General features: G+C 36.3%; 2 protein-coding genes across 2 annotated transcripts in view; one reads left to right on the top strand and one right to left on the bottom strand.

Moving 5' to 3' along the window:
• LOC120354596 overlaps window positions 1–21,565 on the top strand; it is a 110,936-nt gene extending 89,371 nt beyond the window's left edge. The window contains exons 3-4 of the mRNA XM_039441950.1: window positions 20,047–20,404; window positions 21,560–21,565. Of these exons, the coding sequence (XP_039297884.1) occupies window positions 20,047–20,404; window positions 21,560–21,565 (364 nt within the window). The remainder of the gene's footprint in view (window positions 1–20,046; window positions 20,405–21,559) is intronic.
• Window positions 11,945–13,300, bottom strand: LOC111055476. The gene is made up of 2 exons (XM_022342694.2): window positions 13,124–13,300; window positions 11,945–13,058 (listed from the first exon to the last, which is right to left on the bottom strand). The coding sequence occupies exon 2, from the start codon at window positions 13,020–13,022 to the stop codon at window positions 12,051–12,053; it is 972 nt and encodes a 323-aa protein (XP_022198386.2). The 5' UTR covers window positions 13,023–13,058; window positions 13,124–13,300; the 3' UTR covers window positions 11,945–12,050.
• Window positions 21,566–23,104: the final 1,539 nt, after the last annotated feature.

The following is a 23,104-nucleotide window of genomic DNA, read 5'->3' as shown; positions in this document are numbered from 1 at the left end:
AGAAATTGAATATATGTGTGATAGCAGGAATTATTATTGATTAAATAATCTTATAAAATGAAGTAGGTATATTATTATCCTTTATTATTCTTTTTAATTGAGAGAATAGCGAAGGAGACTGTCTCAGGAAAGACATATGAGAAGAAAAATTTATCCTGCGGAAGTATGTGAGTGAATTGATTAATCATGATTGAGTTCAGTGAATGGTGAGCAAATGAAGAAGGTGTAGAAAATGAATGGAGTAGAGAAGAATTCATCAAGCTGTCCAAGAGGAACATTAACAGCAGTGGACTTGGACTTGGGTGGTATCACCTCGACTTTTCGAATGTTCCTCCACAGCTCTGAAGTGGACTGCCTTCCCTCAAAAAGTTGACCATGGTATTCTATCTTAGCTTTACGACAGACAGACCTCAACCTGTTTCTCAAAGCTTTGTAACGCACAAAGTCTGCATTCCATTCAGTCCTGAGATGGTTACTGAAAGAGTGAGAAAGAGAGAAATAGTATATAAGAAGGGTGGAGAGAATTTGATGAGTTAATAGATTGATTTAGTGTAGGCGTGCGAGAGAATTAAAAGGTATTACTTGATGGAGAAGATGGAATTTGCAATAGATTCATGGAAAGAGTGAGATGGAGTTTACAAAAAACTTCAGAATAAGTTGTTGGGGAGAGATAAGAGTGAGAGTTATGATGGAAGATACGGCTTTCGTAAAACTAGCGGCAAATGTTTCACATTAAACACTCACTTCTAGCTTCAACTACCGACAGTGTCTTGATGAGTGTGCCTGCAATTGGTCCGTGACGAAACAGATGCGCGAATGTGCAAATAGTCAAGAGGGAGAGAGGCTATGGAAAGGTGTCCCTTTGAGCTGAGCGTGACAGCTCATTAAAAGAGACTGCTGCTACCGCTGCACCCTTCATCCATTACCCTCTACCCACTGCAATCATGTTGCGGCTGTCGAAGCCCGTAGCTATGTCGAATGTTGGCGTCATTCTCGTTAATTTCCTCTTCTAACCTGAACCATGACTCCACCTCCTCAAAGCATGAGCCAAGCAACTCATAAACTGTACCTATTGATGAGCATGTCCCAGCTATTTGCTGTTCTTGCAACACGGTGAATGTAAACATGATACCAACACCTCACATCTTGTTCGGTTTTCATGATTATCTGGATGTATCAGGAGGCTCCTAGTTGATAAACATGTATGATCACTTGCACAAAGTAGCAAACAAATTGACCCCCATAAAATGACATCACATACTATGTGTATTTTATAGTGAAAACAATAACTATAACAAAATAATATTGCCACTATGCGATGATCTCATTCTACACTAGTCAATTGCAATGCGATTTTCGTGTAACTGACACCTTACCTGAGATTGGATTGCATGTACAAGCTGTTACAATCTATTCATCAAGAGACAACAGAAACAGAACATGAAACCCTGGGATATATAAAATTAACTGGTCAGATTGTGAGAGATACTTTTTGGGTCAAAGTTAACATTCAATTGAAAATAGATTTGACGACACATGAAAATACCAGAGCAATCTAAAATATACAAACACATCAAAAGAGACTCCAAAAACACCCTAAATGAACAGACAAATTTCAAATCCCACACTCCCTTCAGGTTGACTACTTCAATTAGCTAAAAATTAAAAGGTTTCCGCCACCCCAGCCCCCAACAACTATTCAAATAAACCCGCCACTCCTACTACCCACGCTGCTAACTTACTATAAATGTCACGAATAATGTGTCAAACAGTGTTGAAAATGGACACAGCGTCCGAAAGCGCTCCACAAATGTGAATAGCTCATAGCTTCTACTACTACTGCTTCAAAGAAGCAGTCACAGATTGCTGTTCTATAATAATCTACGCAGTTCCATACTAGTGTATCCCTATACCTTTTTCCGCAAGAAGTTACAGATTGCTCAAGATGCAGCCTAAGCCACTGAAATAGAGACGAAAAACTGTTAAAATTAAGTGTGTGAACAGAATAATTGAGATTTCTCTAATTCATAAGAGTTCATTCAGTCCATTAAGTCTCTTTTTCATAAAAGTGCAGACATTGATGAACATACTGAGTTTGAATGTTCAGCTTGCTGGGTCATTGATTAATTGATTGAGTATTTTATTTATGTAGATTACAATATATACTGGCTTATACACTCATATACAATTAGCTCACAATACAGCAAAATTATAGATGAATTTACAAAATATGAATTAAGAAAATAATTATTGAGCTGTATATGATATGGAAAAAAGAAATTTGTTATAACTATAGATAAAATAGATAATATTGTTAGGCATCTACATAAATTGGCGGAGCCTTGGACATATCAATGTCCATTCTTCGGAAAGAATATTCGAAGTATCCTTCCCACTAACTCTCTACCAAAACATTAATTTCATTAATTCAACTAAGGATTTATTTGAAAATGAAAATATTGTGAAAGTTGCAATCAATATGAAGATATAAGAGAAAAAAACTAATAAAGAAAAAAAATTAATAAAGTAAAATGATTATATAAGTAAGTAAGATCTAATCAATTTATTCTATAACAGGTTTATAGGTTTGTATTTGTGGGATGGGTAAGGGATGGTTGTCATGTTATCGTTCTAGGGCTGGACAGTTTCAGTCATTTGCTCCAAAAGATATTTTCTTGAAGTCAGGATGAAGCTCGCTCGGCTCTCGATGGACCTAATAGTAACGGGAAGTGCATTCCATGCTCGACAAGCACTAACTAGAAAGGATTTTATGAAAATAGTAGTTCTATGATTGGGTATCCCTAAAGTACTTCCTCCGGTTCTAGTATGTGAAGCATCTATCCTCCCACCTTCAGAGACAAATTTGAAATAATCTTTAAAATAGTTCGGATTACCGTATTTCAAGATATCTCTAACAAGCTTGACTATTCGAAAAAGCCTTTGATCAGGAAGCTTTAATGTTGAACAAGCAATGTGGGCTGGGGTGATATGATTATGGCGTTGGAGTAGGGTAGATGAAATGTGGACAATAATTTTGGCAACGCTGTAGTTTATCATCCAGAGTGACTTGCATATCATTAAGAACAGAATTACAATACATTCAATGTGGGAAGATGAGAGATTGAACCAATAATAATTTTATGTTTCTAGGAAGGATATCGTGCATTTTCTTCAATGCATACATGGCTAAGAATACCTTTTTACAAGTATGGTTCACTTGTTCTGACCAGTCAAGAGACAAGTGTACATAATAATGCCTAAATTTTTAACCAAGCTACAGTAAAGAATGTCATTACCACCTACACTAATTTCGTGAATCGATTTAAGGTCAATATTGATTATAAGACGAGAATATCCAATTATAATGGGTTGTGTTTTGATGGGATTAAGCTTAAGGCAATTTTTCTTTGTCCATTCCACTATCGAATTGATATCCTGATTCATTATTCCAACTGTTTCATTTTTTTTTGTTATGGGACAGCTTAAATAGATTTGAAGGTCGTCTGCATAAGTTTGGGAACTAAAGAATTTGATAATGGGAGAAAGGTCATTAGCATACAAAGTGTAGAGGAGAGGGCCTGAAATTGAACCTTGTGGTACTCCATGCATAACGTTTTTCCCAGTTGACTTTTTGTCACCGACAGATACACATTGTTTCCTACCTAACAGATAGGATTTGAACCAAACTAACGAGTTGTGACTGAAACCAAAAAAATATCCAACTTATTCAAAAGGACTGTATGATTAACAGTATCGAATGCTTTAGAAAAATCAAATAGGGTGAGGATGGTGCATTTTCTTTGGTCCATAGCTAACTTTATATCATCAGTGACACGAAGCAGAGCTGTCCATCTGTCTCAGTCGAGTGGAATTTCCTAAAGCCTCATTGAAAGTTATCAAGCTTAATATTGTTGTCTAGAAATTTTACAACTTGAGCATGAATGAGTCTTTCTAGCACTTTGGACAATGCAGGTAGAATACTGATTGGTCTAAAATCCTCAACTTTATTGGGTGATGGAACTTTATTTAGAGGGCGATCAGAGCAAACTTTACTTCCAGTTTTCAGGGAAATTGCCTTCTTCAAGTGACTTGTTGAAAATGTATGTAATGGTTGGTAAAACAGCAAATAACATCTTCTTGATAAATCTAATGGGAATTTTGTCTACACTCAAAGCATTACTATGAATACGTTGAATTGCTTTGAAAGTGTCTTCTCCTGAGATTGGATGGAAATGGAATCGATCAGTAATTTGGTATATCTAAGTTTGTGACCTGCTCTTTGAGATCATTGATATGATTAGCAATGACAACTTCGTCGCGTTGGTTGGAGTATGAAACGAAATGGTCATTTATATTGTTCAATTGTAAGTAAAATTGGGGATTCGATTTCTGTTTGCCAAGCCAGAATTCTTTTATTCCGTGCCAATGTGATTTATAGTCTTGTCTATTGTTTGTCATAAACGAATTCAAGTACCTAATCTTTGAGTACCGTAATTCCTGTTTAACTCTATTTGTAAGGCTTCCATACTCTATTAAACTGTCCAAGTCAAATGTCTTTTCAAATTTTCTATGTGCTTTGTCTCTACCTCCCATCATCTAAAGTATGTCTTCAGTCATCCACGGTACTCGTCGTTTCCTATTAATCCTCCTTGTCACATAAGGTGCATGTTTGTCATACAAAGTCAAAGTCCTATTCTCGAAAGTCTTGACCATGTCATCAACACTGAGGGTGACACTTCAATTTGATGCCATGGAGTCTGAGCCACATCAGTCAGGAAGGCGGCTTAATCAAAGTTTTTGGAGTCTCTATGAGTGATAATTTTCTGTTCTGGCTTAGGTATCTTATAGGAAAGTACACAGTAGATCAAATCATGTCCAGAAATAGCTGGGACTGGGATTTGGCCTGCTTGAACAACCTCATTAGAATCACTAACAATGAGAAGGTCAATGAGTGTGTCTGATTCATTAGTATGATGAGTTGGATCGAGAGGTAAAATAGTCATGTTTGGCATTGGAAAATTGTTGTCAGTTGAAAGTAGTCAAAGTTACGATTTGTCATGTTCAAGTCGGTGTTCCTATCCCCCATAACCAGTATACGGTTATAACAAGGCATAAGAGAAAGCAAGGCATTTTCGAAATCTGTAAAATGACCTATTTTTGGTTAGTGATAACAGATACCAACGAGTAATTTATCAGTATAAGATAAGGATAATTCAAGTAGCATAAACTCTGGTCTGGAACAATACTCTTGTTTAGATGTGATTAAAACTTTTGTTTTGTACCATCTTTACATAAATTGCTACACCCCCACAAGCTTTATTTTACAATCTATCATTCCGGAAGAAATTATATCCAGGTAATAAAGCAAAATTTGATGGAATATTAGGCTCCAAGAATGATTCGGAATTTCCAGTTATATTGAAGTCCTGAAAACGGAAGATTGCTCTGAGTTCATCAATGTGGCAGCTGAGCTATTGGACGAAGAATATCTGTTCGGAGTATCTGTTCGGAGCTCGAACGGAAAGGTGTATTGATTTTGTACTCTCTTATCGCCGATGATTCGACTGTAGCAACCTGATCCGTCTATGGACTATTCTATTGATTTGAGCATTCTAACCTATTGAGTTAATTCGTGAGCTTCTATGTCAGTTTGAAATTATTACTTTGAGTTGTGTTAGTTGTTGTGTATTAATTGAGTTATTCATGACAGTTTGAAATTATTACTTTGAGCTGTGCTTATAAAACTGTTCCAAATTCGTAATAGTATGAGTGCCTGTGGAAAGTGCAAACAACCGGTTAATCGATCTGACGTAGCTGATAAACTCTTCTGTAAGGAGTGTAATTTTTATTTTCATATAGCTTGTCTTAATATAAAATCAAGTGATTTATCATTTTTGAAAAACTCATCGTGGTGCTGTCCTGGTTGTCATAAACAACAGCGTGCATCGAGACAACACTCGTTAGATAGCACACCAGTTAAAACTAACGTGACCCCCGAGTCAAACTCTTCGAATATGACCGATCCTACTGTCTCAATGGAGTCTTTGGAGCAATTAATTAGAAATAGTCACTCGCAGTTCTCCGCCAGTATAGAGGAGTTAAAAAGTATAATTAAAACGGTCAGGATGGGCAGAGTGAACTTAGTAGTGTGATTAGTAAGCAGAGCGAGATAATTGATCGGCAGCAGCAGCTCATAGATTCACTCCGGATTGAAATCAAAGAAGTTCGTGAGCGACTGCAGTCTACTGAGGATCGTCTCGATGACCAAGAGCAGTATACCAGAAGTAATATGCTTGAGATCCACGGTGTTCCCGGGAAGGCGGACGAAGATGTGATGGAGACGATTGCTGAGGTGGGATGAGCGGTGGGCTTGAACGTGACGCCGAGTATGGTGGACGCCTGCCATCGATTGCCGATTCGTACGGGAGGACGTCACGCGGCGGATGCAGCTGGCGGCGGTATGCGGCCGGGCCCCCCTGCGGCCATCGTCGTCAGATTTGTGAGACGTTTCGATGCTGATCAGTTCATGGAGCTGAGAAGAAAGATAGGCGTCCTCAGAAGGCAACAGGTCCACGGTCTTGAAGGTCAAGGTCCAATCTACATCAATCGCAGTCTCACTGCTAAGAGAAGAAAACTTCTAGGGATGGCTCGTGATCTTAAGAAGAAAGGAGTAATCAAAGATGCATGGGTGATCGGACTGGATGTGTTCGTATCCGTAAAAGTGAAAATGATAGGTCACCGACAGTGATAAGAAATGACAATGATTTCAATTCAATTCAATTCAATTCAATTCAGTTTATTTCCAAAAACATATTACACGAATAAGAAATACAATATACAACATATTTTGGAATCCCCCTACTAGACTATCCATCTGTGTGTAGGGGGGGAGTTCCACTTTATACATAATAAGCTTAATCTGCTCATAGAAGTAAATAATAGAGAATACACTTATATTATGGATGTATTATTAATATTCTGATTATAAAATAGATAATATATGTGCTGATGTATATTTAAGAATGAGTATGTAGGAATATGTATGTAGGAATAAGTATACTTAATACCTTGATTGATAAAAGAATAAATAAAGAAGAAATAACAATATTTTTTGAAGACCGCAGTGGCAGGGATTCCAGAAATTCTCAGAAGAGAGAATGAAAAAAAAGCATAAACCAGAAAGGCAAAACAGTCAAATCGGTTATATCAATGATAAAATAAATACCAATCAATTGTCTGGAAACCTTGAAGTCGTGTTGGTCACCAAGCATAACGAGATTGGAGTAGTTCTTCTGAAGCTTCCCAACCAATCTGGTACAGCCACCTGTCCACCCTCTTCCTAAACACTACCAAACTAAATGCCTCTGCTTCCCTAATCACCCCTGGCACATTTCTGTACAAGACATGGGCCAGGTATGAAGGATTTGTCAATTCAGAGCCGTGAGTCAGCTGAGGTATCTCAAAGCTGTAATTGGATCTGTGGCGAGTTGAGTAGCTATGGTTAACTGTTTCTCCCAGAAGTTCAGTTTTGTATTTTTTATGTGGATCAACAAGGATTTAATAAAAAGTTGTCTAACATTCAGTACGGGAAATTCGATAAACAATTGTCTTGTTGGGTATCTAAAGTCTCTCTTTAAAATGTTTTTATAATTGATCTTTGGGTGACTGCGAGAGGCTCAATGACTGAGGAGGAAGCCCCTCCCCAAGCTAGAATTCCATATAGTATTATAGATTGGACATAGGCAAAGTAAACTACTTTGCACTGATCCACACTCAGAACATTACTAAGCTCTGAAAATGCGTGAAGCAGCTTTCTGAGCCTATTCTTAGCACACTGGACATGTTGTACCCAACTCATCTTGGAATCCAAGACAACGCCCAGGTATTTGTAATGATCAACGCGCTCAATCATACTACATATTACATCCAGCAGACCTGGGATTATTACAAGAATGCATCATTAGTATTAGAGAGCCTGGATCAGCTTGATTTCTTGTAACTATTGGCATAAACTTCGTTTTTTCCACATTTACTGTAAGGCTATTGTGATCAAACCAGTTCTTTATTTTTGACAAATTAATTGAAGCACTCATGTAGGCCTCCTCCCAAGTGCTCCCAGTAGACACTAGTGCTGTGTCATCAGCAAACAGATACAACTCACCTTCAACTACTAATTTTGACAGATTGTTGATATAGATTAGGAATAGCAGTGGCCCAAGGGTGCTTCCCTGGACTACCCCATACTCAACATTCTCTTTATCACTATTTTCACCATTTATGCAAACTGATTGCTGTCGATTGTGAAAGTAACTCTTAAACCATCGGAGAGAGATATTTTTTATCCCCAATGATTCAAGTTTTTTTATTAAAATTCTCCTGTCAACTGTATCAAAGGCTTTTGCCAAGTCCAAAAAGGTTATCAGTACTTTTCTTCTTGATTTAATACTACTTGAGATAGCCCTAGACATATTGAAAAGAATATCAGATGTATTTTTGGACTTTTGAAAACCATACTGTGAGTTGGAAATGAGATTGTACTCGTTTAAATACTTAGTCAGTTGTATTTTTATACACTTTTCGATTATTTTAGATAATGTTGCCAACAAAGAAATAGGTCTGTAATTGGAGAATATGCATTTGGGGCCTGATTTATAAATAGGTATTACTCTGGCTGTTTTGAGAGCGCAAGGAAAGTGTCCAACCAGAATGCTTAAATTGACTATATGTAGGATAGGATGTATTAATATGTCAATATTGTTTTTAATCACTCTAGTAGGGATTCCATCACAACCTGGAGCTGATCGCCCTTTCAAACTCTTCACTACCTCCTCCAATTCCTGCCTTGAGACCGGTTGCAGTTGAAATTCAGAGTCCGCAGCATGTTCATCATCTCTCACTACTGGTGCATCCTGGGTTATTATAGAATTTGCTAGGTTTGTCCCAACTTTGGCAAAATATTGATTAAATTGGTTGGCAATTTCTTTAGTTTTTTGAGAGTCGATGACTTCACCAGGGCGGGAGAATGCACTAACGGGGAATGATTTACTATTATCTATACGACCTGAGATTTCGTTTATAACCGACCAAAATTTTCTAGGGTTACCAGTCGCTTCTTCAACTTTGTTTTTGTAATAGTTATACTTGGCTCGCTTGATTGCTGAATGTAGCATATTTCTATATTGAGTAAACTCATTTCTAAGGAGATAGTTAAATGGTTGTCTATTGAGTTTTTTTCTGAGTTTATCACGATGTCGAATAGAATTTACTAGTCCAGCAGTTATCCATGGTTTGAGTTGAGTATTTCTAGATGAAACTTTTACTTCATGTGATTTTTCGGCAATTATGTTTTGTACCGATTCAATGAAAATATCTGTTGCATTGTCAACGTTGTTTTGTTCAATGACTCTATTCCAATTGTGACTAGAAAGTGTGTTCCTCACCTTTTTCCAGTCTGTTTTAATAATGACTCTATCTGTATTAGGCGGCTTATGAGTTTTTGTCGATAATATATTCAAGCAAATAGCATAGTGATCGGTAACCGAGGACTGCAGAATAACAGAAGATGCATTGAAGAAACGCGGAAGCTTGACAAAAAAGTGGTCAATACAGGTTCCGCTGGCCGGCCGTGTAACCTTGTCAATACAGGGCACAAATCCTGCGTCACTCAAAATATCGATATAATGCTCCTCAACAGAGCCAGGGGCAACATTCAACGTATCGCAATTGAAATCACCTGCCAGAATTCGGACGACACCTGGCGATTGTTCATTGCAATATACGTTTAACGCGTTTATGAATGTAGTTAGATTAGTGCTGGGGCTGCGGTAGACAGCTAGAATTTCGCATGCCGCCCCCGCCCAGGTAAAGGTGAGAGAGAGACAGGTGGCCAGACCGCCCAGTACCAGTTCATTGCAAGTGACTGGAAGTCCTTCATCGATGTAGACCACCAACCCATCGCTCTTCAGATTATTGAATGATCTAAAAGAATGGTAACCTGAAATGTTAATTGGATGGCTGTCGTCGTTAAGCCATGCCTCAGTTAATATTATGCAGTTAAACTTATGCCCTAATCCCTGTAATACTGTTGAAAATTCGTCAAAGTTACGTCTATAACTACGTATGTTCTGATGAATGACCGAGAAGCCCATGCCACTGCCGTTTCCCATAGAATCTCTATTACTAAATTTACCATGAAAGTCAAATATATCAGCACACTCTGTGCATCTTATTAGAGATACATCAAGTTCATCAAACGATTCTCTTATCATCCACCTTCTAGTGCCTTATGATCGGCATCCCAACGTGACAGCCGTTATTTATAGTAATTATTATAGTAGAAATGTAACTATTTCGTTTCACTAATTCAACATGTAAAGCAGGAGAGGAAGAAAAGCGTTACTACTATTTTTATGTTTTTCTTTTAGATGACAATAACCCATAGATGAAAAGAAAATTATGTTGAACAAAAAAGAGTGAAGGCTTGAATAGGTCAGCGGTCTGATAAAATAAAGCCCAAGCACAGATTGCAAACTTGACTCTGAAGCAATTTCAATGCATCTTGCATTGCACAACAGAGACTAAGTTCGACTATGTTAATTAGTTTTAAAATATCAAAATTTAAAATTTTTAGTTTAGGCATTAGTTTTGAAGTGTACATTGGACTTTTTGAAGTGAAAAGTGGAATCTAACCTCCTTTTTGGAGACTTTTATTTGTAAAAAAAATTTGGGAGAAGACAGTTTTGGGCTATGCCTGTTGTATTTTCCCAATCATATTTTAATTATGATTGTGATTGTGAATAGAATAATTAAAATAAAATGTTTACCTATTCATAACAACGTAAACAATCATTATTTCAGCTATGACCTATGTTAAGATAAACAAATTTACGATGCATAAGTTTAAGACAAGTTTGGTATTATATATGTGTGGCATAGAAAAAAAAATGTATAGCCTATCAGAAACTAATGGCATTACGATATTATTCATGGTTATTAATTCATCCATTTGTGGAATTTGAACCTACAATATTGGTGAAACACAGTAAGCTTAGTAATCTTAATTGAGCTGTGGTAGCACCAGTGAGGATAGAAAGAGAGAGCTACTCTCTGGGTAGCACCAGTAAGTGCTTACATTGCTATTCATTCATTCACACAATGATATGATATTTACATCCTAACTAAGCGATTTATAATCAAGTCACCAACTATATAACAGCAGTGTGAGAGCGTTCAACTGCAGGCCACATACGAATACATATACATATACACATACATACCTGCATAAGCTGCATATGCTGCATATGCTGTATTTGTATTATTGAAGCTAAATTGCCTACTGGGCTCAGAATTACTTTGAGTAATTCTACTGTAGGAACGTGGGAAACTATTCATGAGAGATTGATATAAATATTGTATCTGTCTGCCATAGATAGTTGGCGCTACACTTCTTGATGATAGTATAAAGAGGAATATCGACAATAATGCAATTACTATGACCTAGAATTGTGTGGATATTGCGAACATTGGAAAATTGAAGGTCCCTTATAAGATCATAATATCGTATATTTTAGTAAATTCAAGTTCGGAAAAACAAACCACGTCTGGTTCCGTATCTTCTCCAATCTACGATTCTCAGATTGCCGCTATTTAGTAGTCGCAACAACTAAGTAGAAACAACTCTCTTCATTCAAAAGTAGCTTTTCTATATTAATGTACTTATAGTGTAGCCTAATAACTGAGTGATTCACTTCTATTTTGTTATAAAAAATGTCATAGAGTTGAAGATATTAAGATGATTATAGATATTAGAATATATATATCTATATATATATATATAGATATATATATATATATATATATATATACATACATACATACACATACACATATATAATAATTAGACTATCAGAATAAAACCTAGATATTTGAGTTCATAACTTGAAGGATGAAAAAAAAAACATATAGAGTTCTTATCCTAGGTGAGAGTTTAACATAATCCAAAGTCCAGTCACAGTTTAATTGTATAGAAATTATAATTGTTGTACTCATCCTCAGCCCGAGGCGTCGACGCTGACGTTGACCGACGCATCTGTCGTGAAGTTCTCCATCTGCTGAATAGTTTTGATCAGCGTGATTGGTGCTCCGGACTCTGCAGACTTCTTGACGTATATTCTGCAATCCCTTGTCCATGCAGCTGCAAGTTTTTTCTCGCGGACGAGACGTTTCGCGTTTCCCAGGATGAATTTGTTGGTTGGGGAAAGATGCTCGTTGACGTACACAGAGGTTGGGGGCCAGTTGATGGATAGCGAAGCAGCTGTCAGTTTCTTGCGATTGGCCCGTGCAGCTCCTATCCACGAAGACTTGTAGTCTCTAGATATGAACTTGACAATTATAGGTGGATTGGGACGTTCGTTAGTCACGCCTAAGCGGTGCACGGTTGAAATAAAGTTTATGTTGTAGTTGACATCAATAACGGCAGCGATTCTGTCCAACAAACCATATAAATCTTCATCTCGGTTGTACGGAACACCTGTAATTTCTATGTTGTCTTTTCTGCTAAACTGTTCCATATCTTTGATTTTGTCATCAAGAAGATGAACAGTCTTTTTCAGCTTGTCATTTTCTTCCCTAATTTTCAAAAACTCCGACTTATGTGATTCATTATCAGATGCAAGCAGTGCGAGAGTGTCCTGCATTTTGTTGATAGCGCTATTGACACCTACTAGTTCATTCTTAATGTCAGTTACATTAGTGGCCACTCCACCTATCTGCTTTTCCATGTTTGTCCGCATACTGGCTATGGACGCAAGGATTGCGTCTTTAGATTGTGATAACGGCGAATCACTGTGGCTGGAATCAGACGAGTCTTCACCCAAACAAGAGTTGCATTTCCACGTATCCTTATCGAGTTTCGTGAAGTCAACTTTAACACATTTTATATGGAAAGTTGATTTACAGGTTGAGCACGTAAGCCTATCTTTTTGATGTTTGATTTTGTTTGCACACTTGGAACAAGACCCCATCGTAGAAGTTGTTTGTATATTCTGATAGTCACTGACCACACTATACACGCTTATAGTAATAAAAAGTAGATCACGATTCAACTTTTAGTATAAACACTGACCACACTATACACGCTTAATAGTAATAAAAAGTAGATCACGATTCAACTTTTAGTATAAACACTCGTTATATGAGTACATGATAACGTATTACAACGACCGGCACGCCAGGCTGGAGACCTAGGCTAGAGCGAACCGATAACGATGTTCACTCATCGGCGTCTCGACTAGAACTGGTTTAATTTAACTGGACTAATTTAAACATCCCCAAGCTTTAAATTATCTCTCCTCAAATAAGCTTTAATTTTCAATCCATTTGTATTGGAGTCACGGATATATTATTATTTTACAGTCTCAGGTAAACGGCCAGTTTGTTACTTGTGAATATACAAACTTTTTATTCGGTTTTCATCCTTCGTATCTTATCACAGTATTCGCTGTTATTCTTAATGTAGTGATTGTTTATTCTTTTTCTGGCTGATGCAATGTATGAAGATACAAGGTGCAAAGTATTTAATTTTATTCATGATTGTTCTCTGATAATAATTTTCGTTCTGAATCATACTATAATCAATGCTCCTGCTATTGAGTTGATTTTCACTTATTGATGAATTCGATTTCATTTTATCGGTCCTATTCAGATAAGATAGGTCACTTTTACTTTTCGTTAGCAATACAGTTAGGCTCATAATAAAGTTCAATATAATGGCAGTTTAATAGCAATATATATAGGGCATTAAATGATAAACAATCTAAGCTTCCGTACTTTCACAATTACAACTTTCCATTCTAAATTAAATCGATTGCTGCTGTTTTCACAATTTTTATTCTTACATGGTTTCAAATCGCATGTATAGTTGGAGTTACTATTATTGTTTTTTTTTCTTCTTCTTTGAATCAGGAGTTGGTTAGGTAAATCTCATCTAATGTTATTATAAAGTCCATGGACAGGCTAGTGTTATACTTTAAAACAAATACTAATAAGATAATACTCAATACTTCATCACATAATTTTTATCATCCTCAGTTTAAAATTTCACTGTAATCACCTATCATATTTCATTCTTCTCCCATATATATATTTCTTTTTATTTTATTTCATTTTGTTCAGTTTTTTTTTTTTTTTTTTTTGCTCATAATACTGGATTTCAATATCTTATACCAAAACGTTAGAGGTCTGCGTTCCAAAGTTCCAAGCTTTTTCCGGAAGGTTTTAGAGTGTGATGCTGATGCAATTGTCCTCACTGAAACATTGTTGTACGATGGAATTCATAATGAGGAATTGTTCGATGAGTGGTACACTGTCTTCCGCAGGGATAGGTCTGGTGATCAGGAGTTGAGGGGTGGTGGAATACTTGTTGCTGTTCGCAGTTCTCTTAAGGCCGTATTATTATCAGAATTTTCATCACCGGTTTTTGAATCTATCTGGATTAAGATTTTATTAAATAATAAAGATCCGTACTACATCAACGCTGTTTATTTTGAACCATCGACTTCCTATGAGACTTATCTTAGATATTTTGAATTGATCGAATCATTCAATGGAATTTCAAATAGCAATGTAATAGTCATTGGTGATTGGAATATTCCCGAAATAGGTGGCTCTAACTTTGACTTCAGTAGAGGGTCTCGTCTGGCAGCTGCATTGGGACTTTTCATGGGGGTGATGGGCTTAGAGTCTTATAATGGAATTGTCAATTGTAATAATCGGACTTTGGATTTGGTTCTTAGCTCGTTCCATGTGAATGTTTCAAGATGCGATGACTGTTTGGTTCCCGAGGATAGCCATCATCCTACGCTTTCCATTGCTTCACATGAGGGCAGATCACGGAGATGAATCAAATGACAAATTTCAATATGTTTTCAAGAGAGCTGATTTTCTTCGCTTGTATGAATCTCTGAGAGACGCTGATTGGACCGCTGTCTATTCATGTTCAAAAGTCAATGAGGCAACTGAAGTTTTCTATAACATAGTTTACTCATGTTTTGACCTGTGTGTTCCTAGAAGAGCCGCTGGTGATCGGATTGGCAGGTACCCTCGGTGGTATACTGGGGATATAATTCAAGACATTAAACGGAAGAAGAAATGTGCCCAAAAGAGGAGAGTCTCTGCTTATCACGACAAGGAATTTAGAAGATTGAGATCTGCTTTGAAACTTAAAATTTCTCAAGCTCATCAGGCTTATATGAATTCAGTTCAGACAAGTATTGGTGGTGACATGAGGAACTTCTGGTCATATATAAATAATAATCGAAAGGGTAAGCGGTCAGAGAATTTTATGAGATGGAATAATACTTTTGTCGCAGGTACTGAGATTCCAGAGGCGTTTGCAGATTATTTCTCATCTGTTTTCAACAGAAGCGACAATCATGCTGGAGTTTTTGATGACACAATTGGTCACTCCCCTTTCCACTTGAATTCTATCTCAAGGGCTGATATAGTTAATTCTATATGGAGCTTGAAAGGTAATGGATCTGTTGGTCCAGACCTGGTTCCACCGTATGTCATCAGGGGCTGCTCCGATTTGTTTATTGAACCGCTTGAGTTCATTTTCAATCTAGCACTGAAAACATCCACGTTTCCTGATATGTGGAAGCAAGCCAAAGTAATTCCCATTTTTAAAGCTGGGAGCAGACAATCTGTTGAAAACTACCGTCCAATATCCATTATTGATTGTTTTGCAAAGATTTTCGAAAAATGTATTTATAAAAAAATATTCAATCATATAGAACCGTGGATTGCTGATTGCCAGCATGGATTTTTGCCAGGCAGGTTTACAGTGACCAATTTATTGCATTTCCGGAGTGAGGTATCAGCTTGTCTTGATGCAGGTACTCGTGTTGACACTGTGTATATAGATTTATCAAAAGCTTTTGATACTTTAAACCATACAATTTTGTTCCGGAAATTGTCATCCTTTGGGTTTTCACTATCAAGTGCTAGATTTATTCTTTCCTATCTGTCTGATCGGAATCAATTTGTTTCTGTTGGTGGTCTTCATTCCAGATCTTTCAGTAGCCCATCAGGCGTTCCACAGGGTTCAAATTTGGGGCCTTTGCTCTTCATAATATTCATAAACGATTTGCCAGCTGTCATAAAGCATTAGTCTTGTCTGCTGTATGCAGATGATGTGAAGATCTTCAGGGTGATTAGGTCTGAAACTGATTGTCAGCTGCTTCAAAGTGATGTAGATAGTTTTTTTATTGGTGCTTGAGAAATCAGCTCAGAGTTAATATTGGTAAATGTGCTACGCTGTCTTTCACGAGACAAAGAGATCCACAAATTTCCATCTATAGAATCAATAACCAAATAATTAAGAGAGTGGACCATTTTAAAGACCTTGGTGTAATTTTTGATCCTGAGCTCAATTTCAATCATCATGTGAGAAGTTTATGTTCCAGAGCATGTCAACAGATTGGATTCATTCGGAGAACCTGCTCTCAATTTGATAATCACAATATTCTTATTCTATTATATAAGACACTTATCAGAAGTTTATTAAACTACTGCTCTGAAGTATGGCATCCATATCTCGCCTCTCATGAGCTGGAATTGGAGAGAATTTAAAGTAAATTTCTAAGGTTTGTATATTTCAAGCGTTTAAAATGTTCTGTCCTTTCAATTTTCCCACAGCTAACCTAAGAGCCATATTTGATATTCAATCCCTGGAAGCATCTAGGAGCTGTAAATTGCTTTTGTTCCTATATAATATATTGAACAACCGTGTCCAATCAATCTACCTCCTTTCATTGCTGAATATATGTGTCTTCAGTTTCATGGCGTTCTGGCTTCAGATTTCTTCCTCCCCAATGCAACTCCAATAGTCACTTCAATTCTTCAATCAACCGCATGATGAATCTTTATAATTACCATAGTTTTCACCTAGACCTTTTTCATATGAATCCCAGTCAGTTCAAGAAGGCATGTAAGCAGCTCCACCCAATGTGACACCTATTTTTCCCACGCTAGACCTCATCAACTTACATAGAGTACCATATTTAGTAGATGACTTCCTTTCATTCTTAGCTCTGTTATCATTTATCTCATTATTGGAATGTTATTTGTATTTTCTTGATTCCCCTCTCATTATTTTCTCATATTGTAAATGGTTTCTAGTACACTATAATAATAGTATAGTATCTAGCATTTAGTATATTAAGTTTTCAGTATATTTAGATTCTCATCACATTTTTTTCTCTTCACAAATATGAAATAGTTTTCTCCTTATGTCTTTCTCTCGATTTTTAAGTTTTTTTTGTAAAGTGCTTATTGTAATTTTTTTGATTGGGGAGCAATTTTTGGGTTTTCCCGTATGCTCCCATATTGTTGTAAATGAATAAATAAATAAAGAAGAAGAAGAAGAAGAAGAAGAAGAAGAAGAAGAAGAAGAAGAAGATGAAGAAAAGAAGAAGAAGAAGAAGATGAAGAAGATGATGAAGAAGAAGAAGAAGAAGAGAAGAAGAAGAAGGATATAAATATAAAAATAACAACACTATTCCAGTTATCATAATAACTATAGGAATGAGGAAGATGAGAGATGAGAAAGAAAAATAAGAAGTAGATGAGACGATTGAGAATGTTCTAGAGATTATCTCAGATGAGTTTTAAATAGGATTTAATGGTGAAGTATGAGAACAAGGATAAATAATTATTGGGAGTTGCGATAACGATTAAAGCAGCAAATTGAGTACTGTAATATTTTAGTGATGAATCACTAGCGTCTGAGATGACGTTAAATGAAACACTGCCCCTATATAAACATATGAACATACTACCTATCTTTCTGTTCTATTAATAATTCTTCACACATTGGCTTTTATTGTTCAAGCTGTGACAATAGAAGATGTTATCCTTTATGTTCACCTAATATGGAAGAGATTACATCTATACCCATAACGTATGTTAATCATCCAATTCATTTGAGATTCAGCATTTTTAAATTATGAATTAAAATGGAACTGATTTTGGCGAGTGATGTAATTAGTAAGCAATTTTTCTAGTACCCTCTGGAGTATAGCAGTTGAACCATAGAATGTAGATTTGAGAATTTAGTATAGAGAAAAATTATTAATGGGTATTATCAAATGTGGATTTCCTTAATGAAATATTCACATTATATAGCAGTGGAAAGATTTATTATAGAACAGAAAGTCTGCTCATAAATAATGTCAAGGTACATCTACTGTGGAATTTATAAATACGATTTTCCCATGATTGTAGTGAAGGGCACCTTAGTCATCGAATGCTGAAATGATTCAGTTTACCTCTAATTTTAGGAGGTCGGTCATCTTCTCGACAGTGTGGATCCTCTTGGATCCTCCCTCGCCGATAGATATCTTGATCGTCCCGTCAGATGACCAGACATTCCTATGCCCATGACGGTCGGCCGCAGCATTGAGGATCTTGAGACGCTCAGTAGTCAGATCCTCGCGAATCGTGACGCCGGAAACCTTCAGCTTCCTCTTCGCGTCGAATATCATCTTCCTGGTCCGGTAGCTGCACAGACGAACGATGATGGGGCGATCCTTCGACTTCGCTTGCCCTTGTTGAGGTGGTTGACGCCTTCCAACTCGATGCGAGCGGTTGACATCCGCCAGAGTCATAGGCATGTTCAGCTTCTTGTTGAAGACATCAAGCGCCATAGGGTCTGTGTCTCCTTTATCGCTCTCCGGGATGCCAAAATACGAATGGAGTGTCGGCGACCATATTGCTCCAGATCGTCGACTTTAAGGTGACAATTAATTCACCTCGAGCTCCCGAGTTTTCTCATTCAGCCGTTGATTCTCCACTTTCAGCGCCTGGACTTCTTCGAGAATGTTGTTCATTGCCATTGTGACTGCATTTTGAACGGACTCTTCAATTTGCAGTCGCATTATGCAAAGGGCCTCCTCAGACAATGAGGGTTCAGAAATAGCTGGGGAAGGCCCTGGCTTCGGAGCGTTGACCCCATTTCTCGGCATGCTTCTAGGTATGACCATGATGTACCGTTAGGTGGATCACAGGCGAACAGGTATACTAACGAACTGGGAACGTTTTTTAAAAATAAATAAAAAGAGAGTGAGGTAATTGAAAAGATAATTTTACATTTAAATGAAGCTCAAAAAACTGAATAACTTGATGTATAATTTGTAGTAAATTGAACTGTATAACCCTACGAAATATGTATTTGAAAGCGGAGCCGAACTGAGACACATTTACTCACTCGACATAACCATGAGAGAGAGATGAGGAGTGGGTTGCTGAGGTCAATTCCTCGTTGATGGTTGGAGTTTGATTGTCTTCTGTGACAGTGATCTCTGTGACAGTGATGTTTTTTTACTACTCCTTGAAGTTGTGTGATAGATTATTTCTTCTCGTTACTATTTTTTTCTCTCTTCCTAGAATGACTTCTGTATAATTGTAGAAACTTTGCATTTCATTATTTGCTGTGTTTATTTTTTCTGCTATCTAAAATTGTGTTTAAATTTTCTGTAATGTTTATTTTTCAGAAAGACTTTTCGTTAAAACTTTTCATTTCTTTCAATATTTGTATTAAATATTGCATTTTCAATTGTTTCACTTGTATTATGTGTTAAGAGAGCAATTATGTGATATTATCCTTGTGCTCTAATATGTATCTCAAATGAATGAATGAATAACAATTGAGATTCAATGTGAGTATGTCTATAAAAGGTTTAAGTAATACTCTAAATTGAATAAAAGTATATTAATGTCATTATTACAACCTGAAATGATTTGAATTTCACTGTCCACAGATGATACATGTCTACATAATGTTCTGTTGTAATCATATCGTTAGGGCATTCCAAGATAAAATCTCAATTCAACTTGCCTGAGCCCGTTGATCATGCTAACAAATTCTTCAAACTAGCGAATTCCTGCATAGTTTTTTCATTACCTACATACGCTTAAAGTTTAATTACTGATTTTTGATTTAACTTTATTGTTAGTTTGATTTTCAACAAGTTTTTTCTTCTTTCACAGAGAAGAAGAATTCTTCAGCGCTTCCAGTACCGAAGATGCTCCTAAGCCAGGTTCAGAGGAGGTGAAGATGATATTGCTAGGCCGTCCACCTTACGAAGGACTAGAAGATGATGAGGATGACGAATCACTAACCCCTCTCATGCAGTACGCCGTGCCTCGTGGCGACCAAACTCCTATCCTAGAGGACTCCAACACAAAAAGAGAGATTACCAGACTCCTGGTGGATGGTGACCCTGGTGAGCCTGATCCTGACACTTCCTTGGAATGGTACACCATTAAAATGCGTCAGTCAAGTATTCCTCAAAAGAACAGAGAGATGTCAAACACGAAGCGCCTCAAACTTCTATCAAAAAGGTCAGTTATTTTATACTGCTTTTTCATGAATGAGAGCTTTAAGTTTCACAGGTTTATACTGGTCATTAGTGAACACTTCTCCTGGAGTTGCTTGAAGAGAAATGTAAATATTCATTATTGGAAATTTTAATCACGGTAGCCGTTCATTTTCAGCTGTGGTTGTATTTTATAGTGCAGTATCGAGTTACACAATATTATATTTAAATGGGAATGTTTTAAAACTCCTAATGAAAAGTTTTGATCCATATCGATAAAATAAAAGTCTGTTCTTGTTATTTCCTAAATACAATATATTAGTTCATTTGAATTAACGCTTCATTTATCTCTATAATTGCATTAACAAATAATTCCAGTTCGATTGGAGGGGGAAATTCTGTTACTAGCACGAGATACTTTGACTTTTTTCTCCAGTTTTGCATAAACAGCAAACCATTTCAGTGCCACTCTCTCTCTCTCACTCTCTCTCTCTTTACACACACGCACACCATCGCTCTCTCTTTCTCTCACACTCTCTCTCTTTCTCTCTCTCACACACACACACACCCTCACTCACTCTGTTTCTCTCTATCTCTCTTATTCTCTTTCAGTCGCACTCTCTCTCCTTTTCTCTCTATCTCTATCTCTTTTACTCTTTCTCCTTCTCCTTTACTCCCAATCCCCTACCTGCCATCCCCACTCAATGTTGAGCTTCCTACTTGCGAACATGAGAAACTTCAAAGGAAGCCAATTTCATGGAAAACGCAAACAATAGTTTGTGCCAATTTATCGTTGAAAACAGGTTATTCGCGCATGACTGTACACAAGTTCAGTCGGTGTTTGCAGTTGTCCAACTAATTACTTGCTACGATAGCATTGCATCTTTCCGAGATTTCAAATAGAATTTAATGATCGACTTTGCCATCCATTAGAACAGAATACAATAGATTATATTTGTCATACATCGATGGATTTGGTCGAATTGAAACAGATTGTAGTTGCGAAACGCCAAGAGTTTCGGTTGTAATTTATAATAGGAACATCATGAACTCAAACTGGAATAAAATATTGTTTCCAATCAAAATAATTGTGAGAAAACAGTTGTGGTATATGGACATTTCTTGATTGAGACTAATTTTATTCCTCTATTGACATTTTTTAAAGTATTTTTGACCTGTTAAAGATATAAAGTTTGATTGATATAGTGTATCTCCATATCTCTGCTATGGAGTGACCGTATTGTAGAGCTCTAATTTCATTCCAATCTGTTCTATTCAAGTTGTGCAGATTCGATCATACTTTTTCAATTCACTTGTGCGTAATATGGCACTCAAAACATAATAAAATTGCTATAACAAAAAAAGAACTCGATATAATAAAATGAAGTTCAAGCAGGCCACAAAGAACATAGAATTGCACTTGATTGCATTGAAAAAATATTCGACTGTTTCTTATCACAAATAACTATTCTCAATTACATGCGATTACTTATCAAATAAAACTAACTGTTCTCAATTACATCTGATGTTTTTCCAATTACAAATGACTTTTATGGATTACAATAATTATTGATATCTTCTCAAATTGAATTGATACTTTCTCAAATATAATTGGAAAATGTGTGTAGACGTGTAGACATTAAACAGGTATGCCCACAATGAGATTGGAGGTTTGAATAAGAATTATTCCTGACAATAATGATTACTTAGTACAGATATAGTTTCAACATAGAAAAAATATAGTGTACACAAAAATGTGCGTATCCATTAACTTGTGCAAGTAACTGCCACTAATGTTAAAAATGAAAGCATTTAGAATTATTAGTAGTAGTAATACGAGTATAAATAGTATAGTAAAAGTAATATTGTAACTGTAATATATTGCTTTACAAAGACATAAATTATTTTGATATCCTCAACCCTCACCTATTTATCCGGGCTTGGGACCGACACTGTTTTTTGGAAAAACCTAAATAATGAAGCAATCAAATTATGGGCGTCCACATTTTTTTCCAGGACAAACTTACTTATCAACAGATAAAATAAAATTATTAAAAGTTTAATAAACTACTATGTTTATACATTTTTTCAAGAAACCGTGATGTTCATTCGTTTCAACTCTATTTGGTGTGAAAACCGAAAAGTTTTGTGTCTTTTTTAGTGGATGAGGTATAATATTCAAAACAGAAGAATTGAGAATACATTACTTCATGCTATTATAATATTCAATACACCTCATTAAAATTTGATTGTATGGGAAGAGATGTAGTATATCTCCATAATTGAAAGGATAAGACGTTGATATGGTCGATTTCACTGTATTTCTATGTGGAAGAAATCTAATGGTATTGACAACATCAGCGTCTTATTCTCTCAACACCTCATTGTCTTCACTCAATGTTGGAACCTCATTTTATTGCACTTCCACATTACAATAATTGATTCGTATTCTAATTTGTTCTGTTATTTGTGTAGCAATGTACACAATGTATACAATTTATGTAACTTCTATTCATGTAGTAATGTCAGGGGTGGCGTTTGGGAAGTCCATGAGTGTTTTTAGGACATCCTGTCCGTTCTGAAACGTTTATTCATACAAATGTACAGCTCTCTGAAGTTTAGAAGTTCATAATCGCGTACTGGACATACTAAAGCTCGATTTAGAAAATTATTATATAGTTCTTAAAATCATTTCATATTTTATAGCATTAAGAATCTTATTTTCATTG

Source organism: Nilaparvata lugens, chromosome X (genome assembly GCF_014356525.2).
Source record: "Nilaparvata lugens isolate BPH chromosome X, ASM1435652v1, whole genome shotgun sequence".
Taxonomy (NCBI): Eukaryota; Metazoa; Arthropoda; class Insecta; order Hemiptera; family Delphacidae; genus Nilaparvata; species Nilaparvata lugens.
The sequence above is the reverse complement of the archived record's forward strand: the minus strand, read 5'-3'. Positions and strand labels throughout refer to the sequence as shown.

What these genes read in the sequence shown, in the direction of transcription:
- LOC111055476 (XM_022342694.2), bottom strand. Translation starts at nt 13,022, where the DNA reads ATGGGGTCTTGTTCCAAGTGTGCAAACAAAATCAAACATCAAAAAGAT.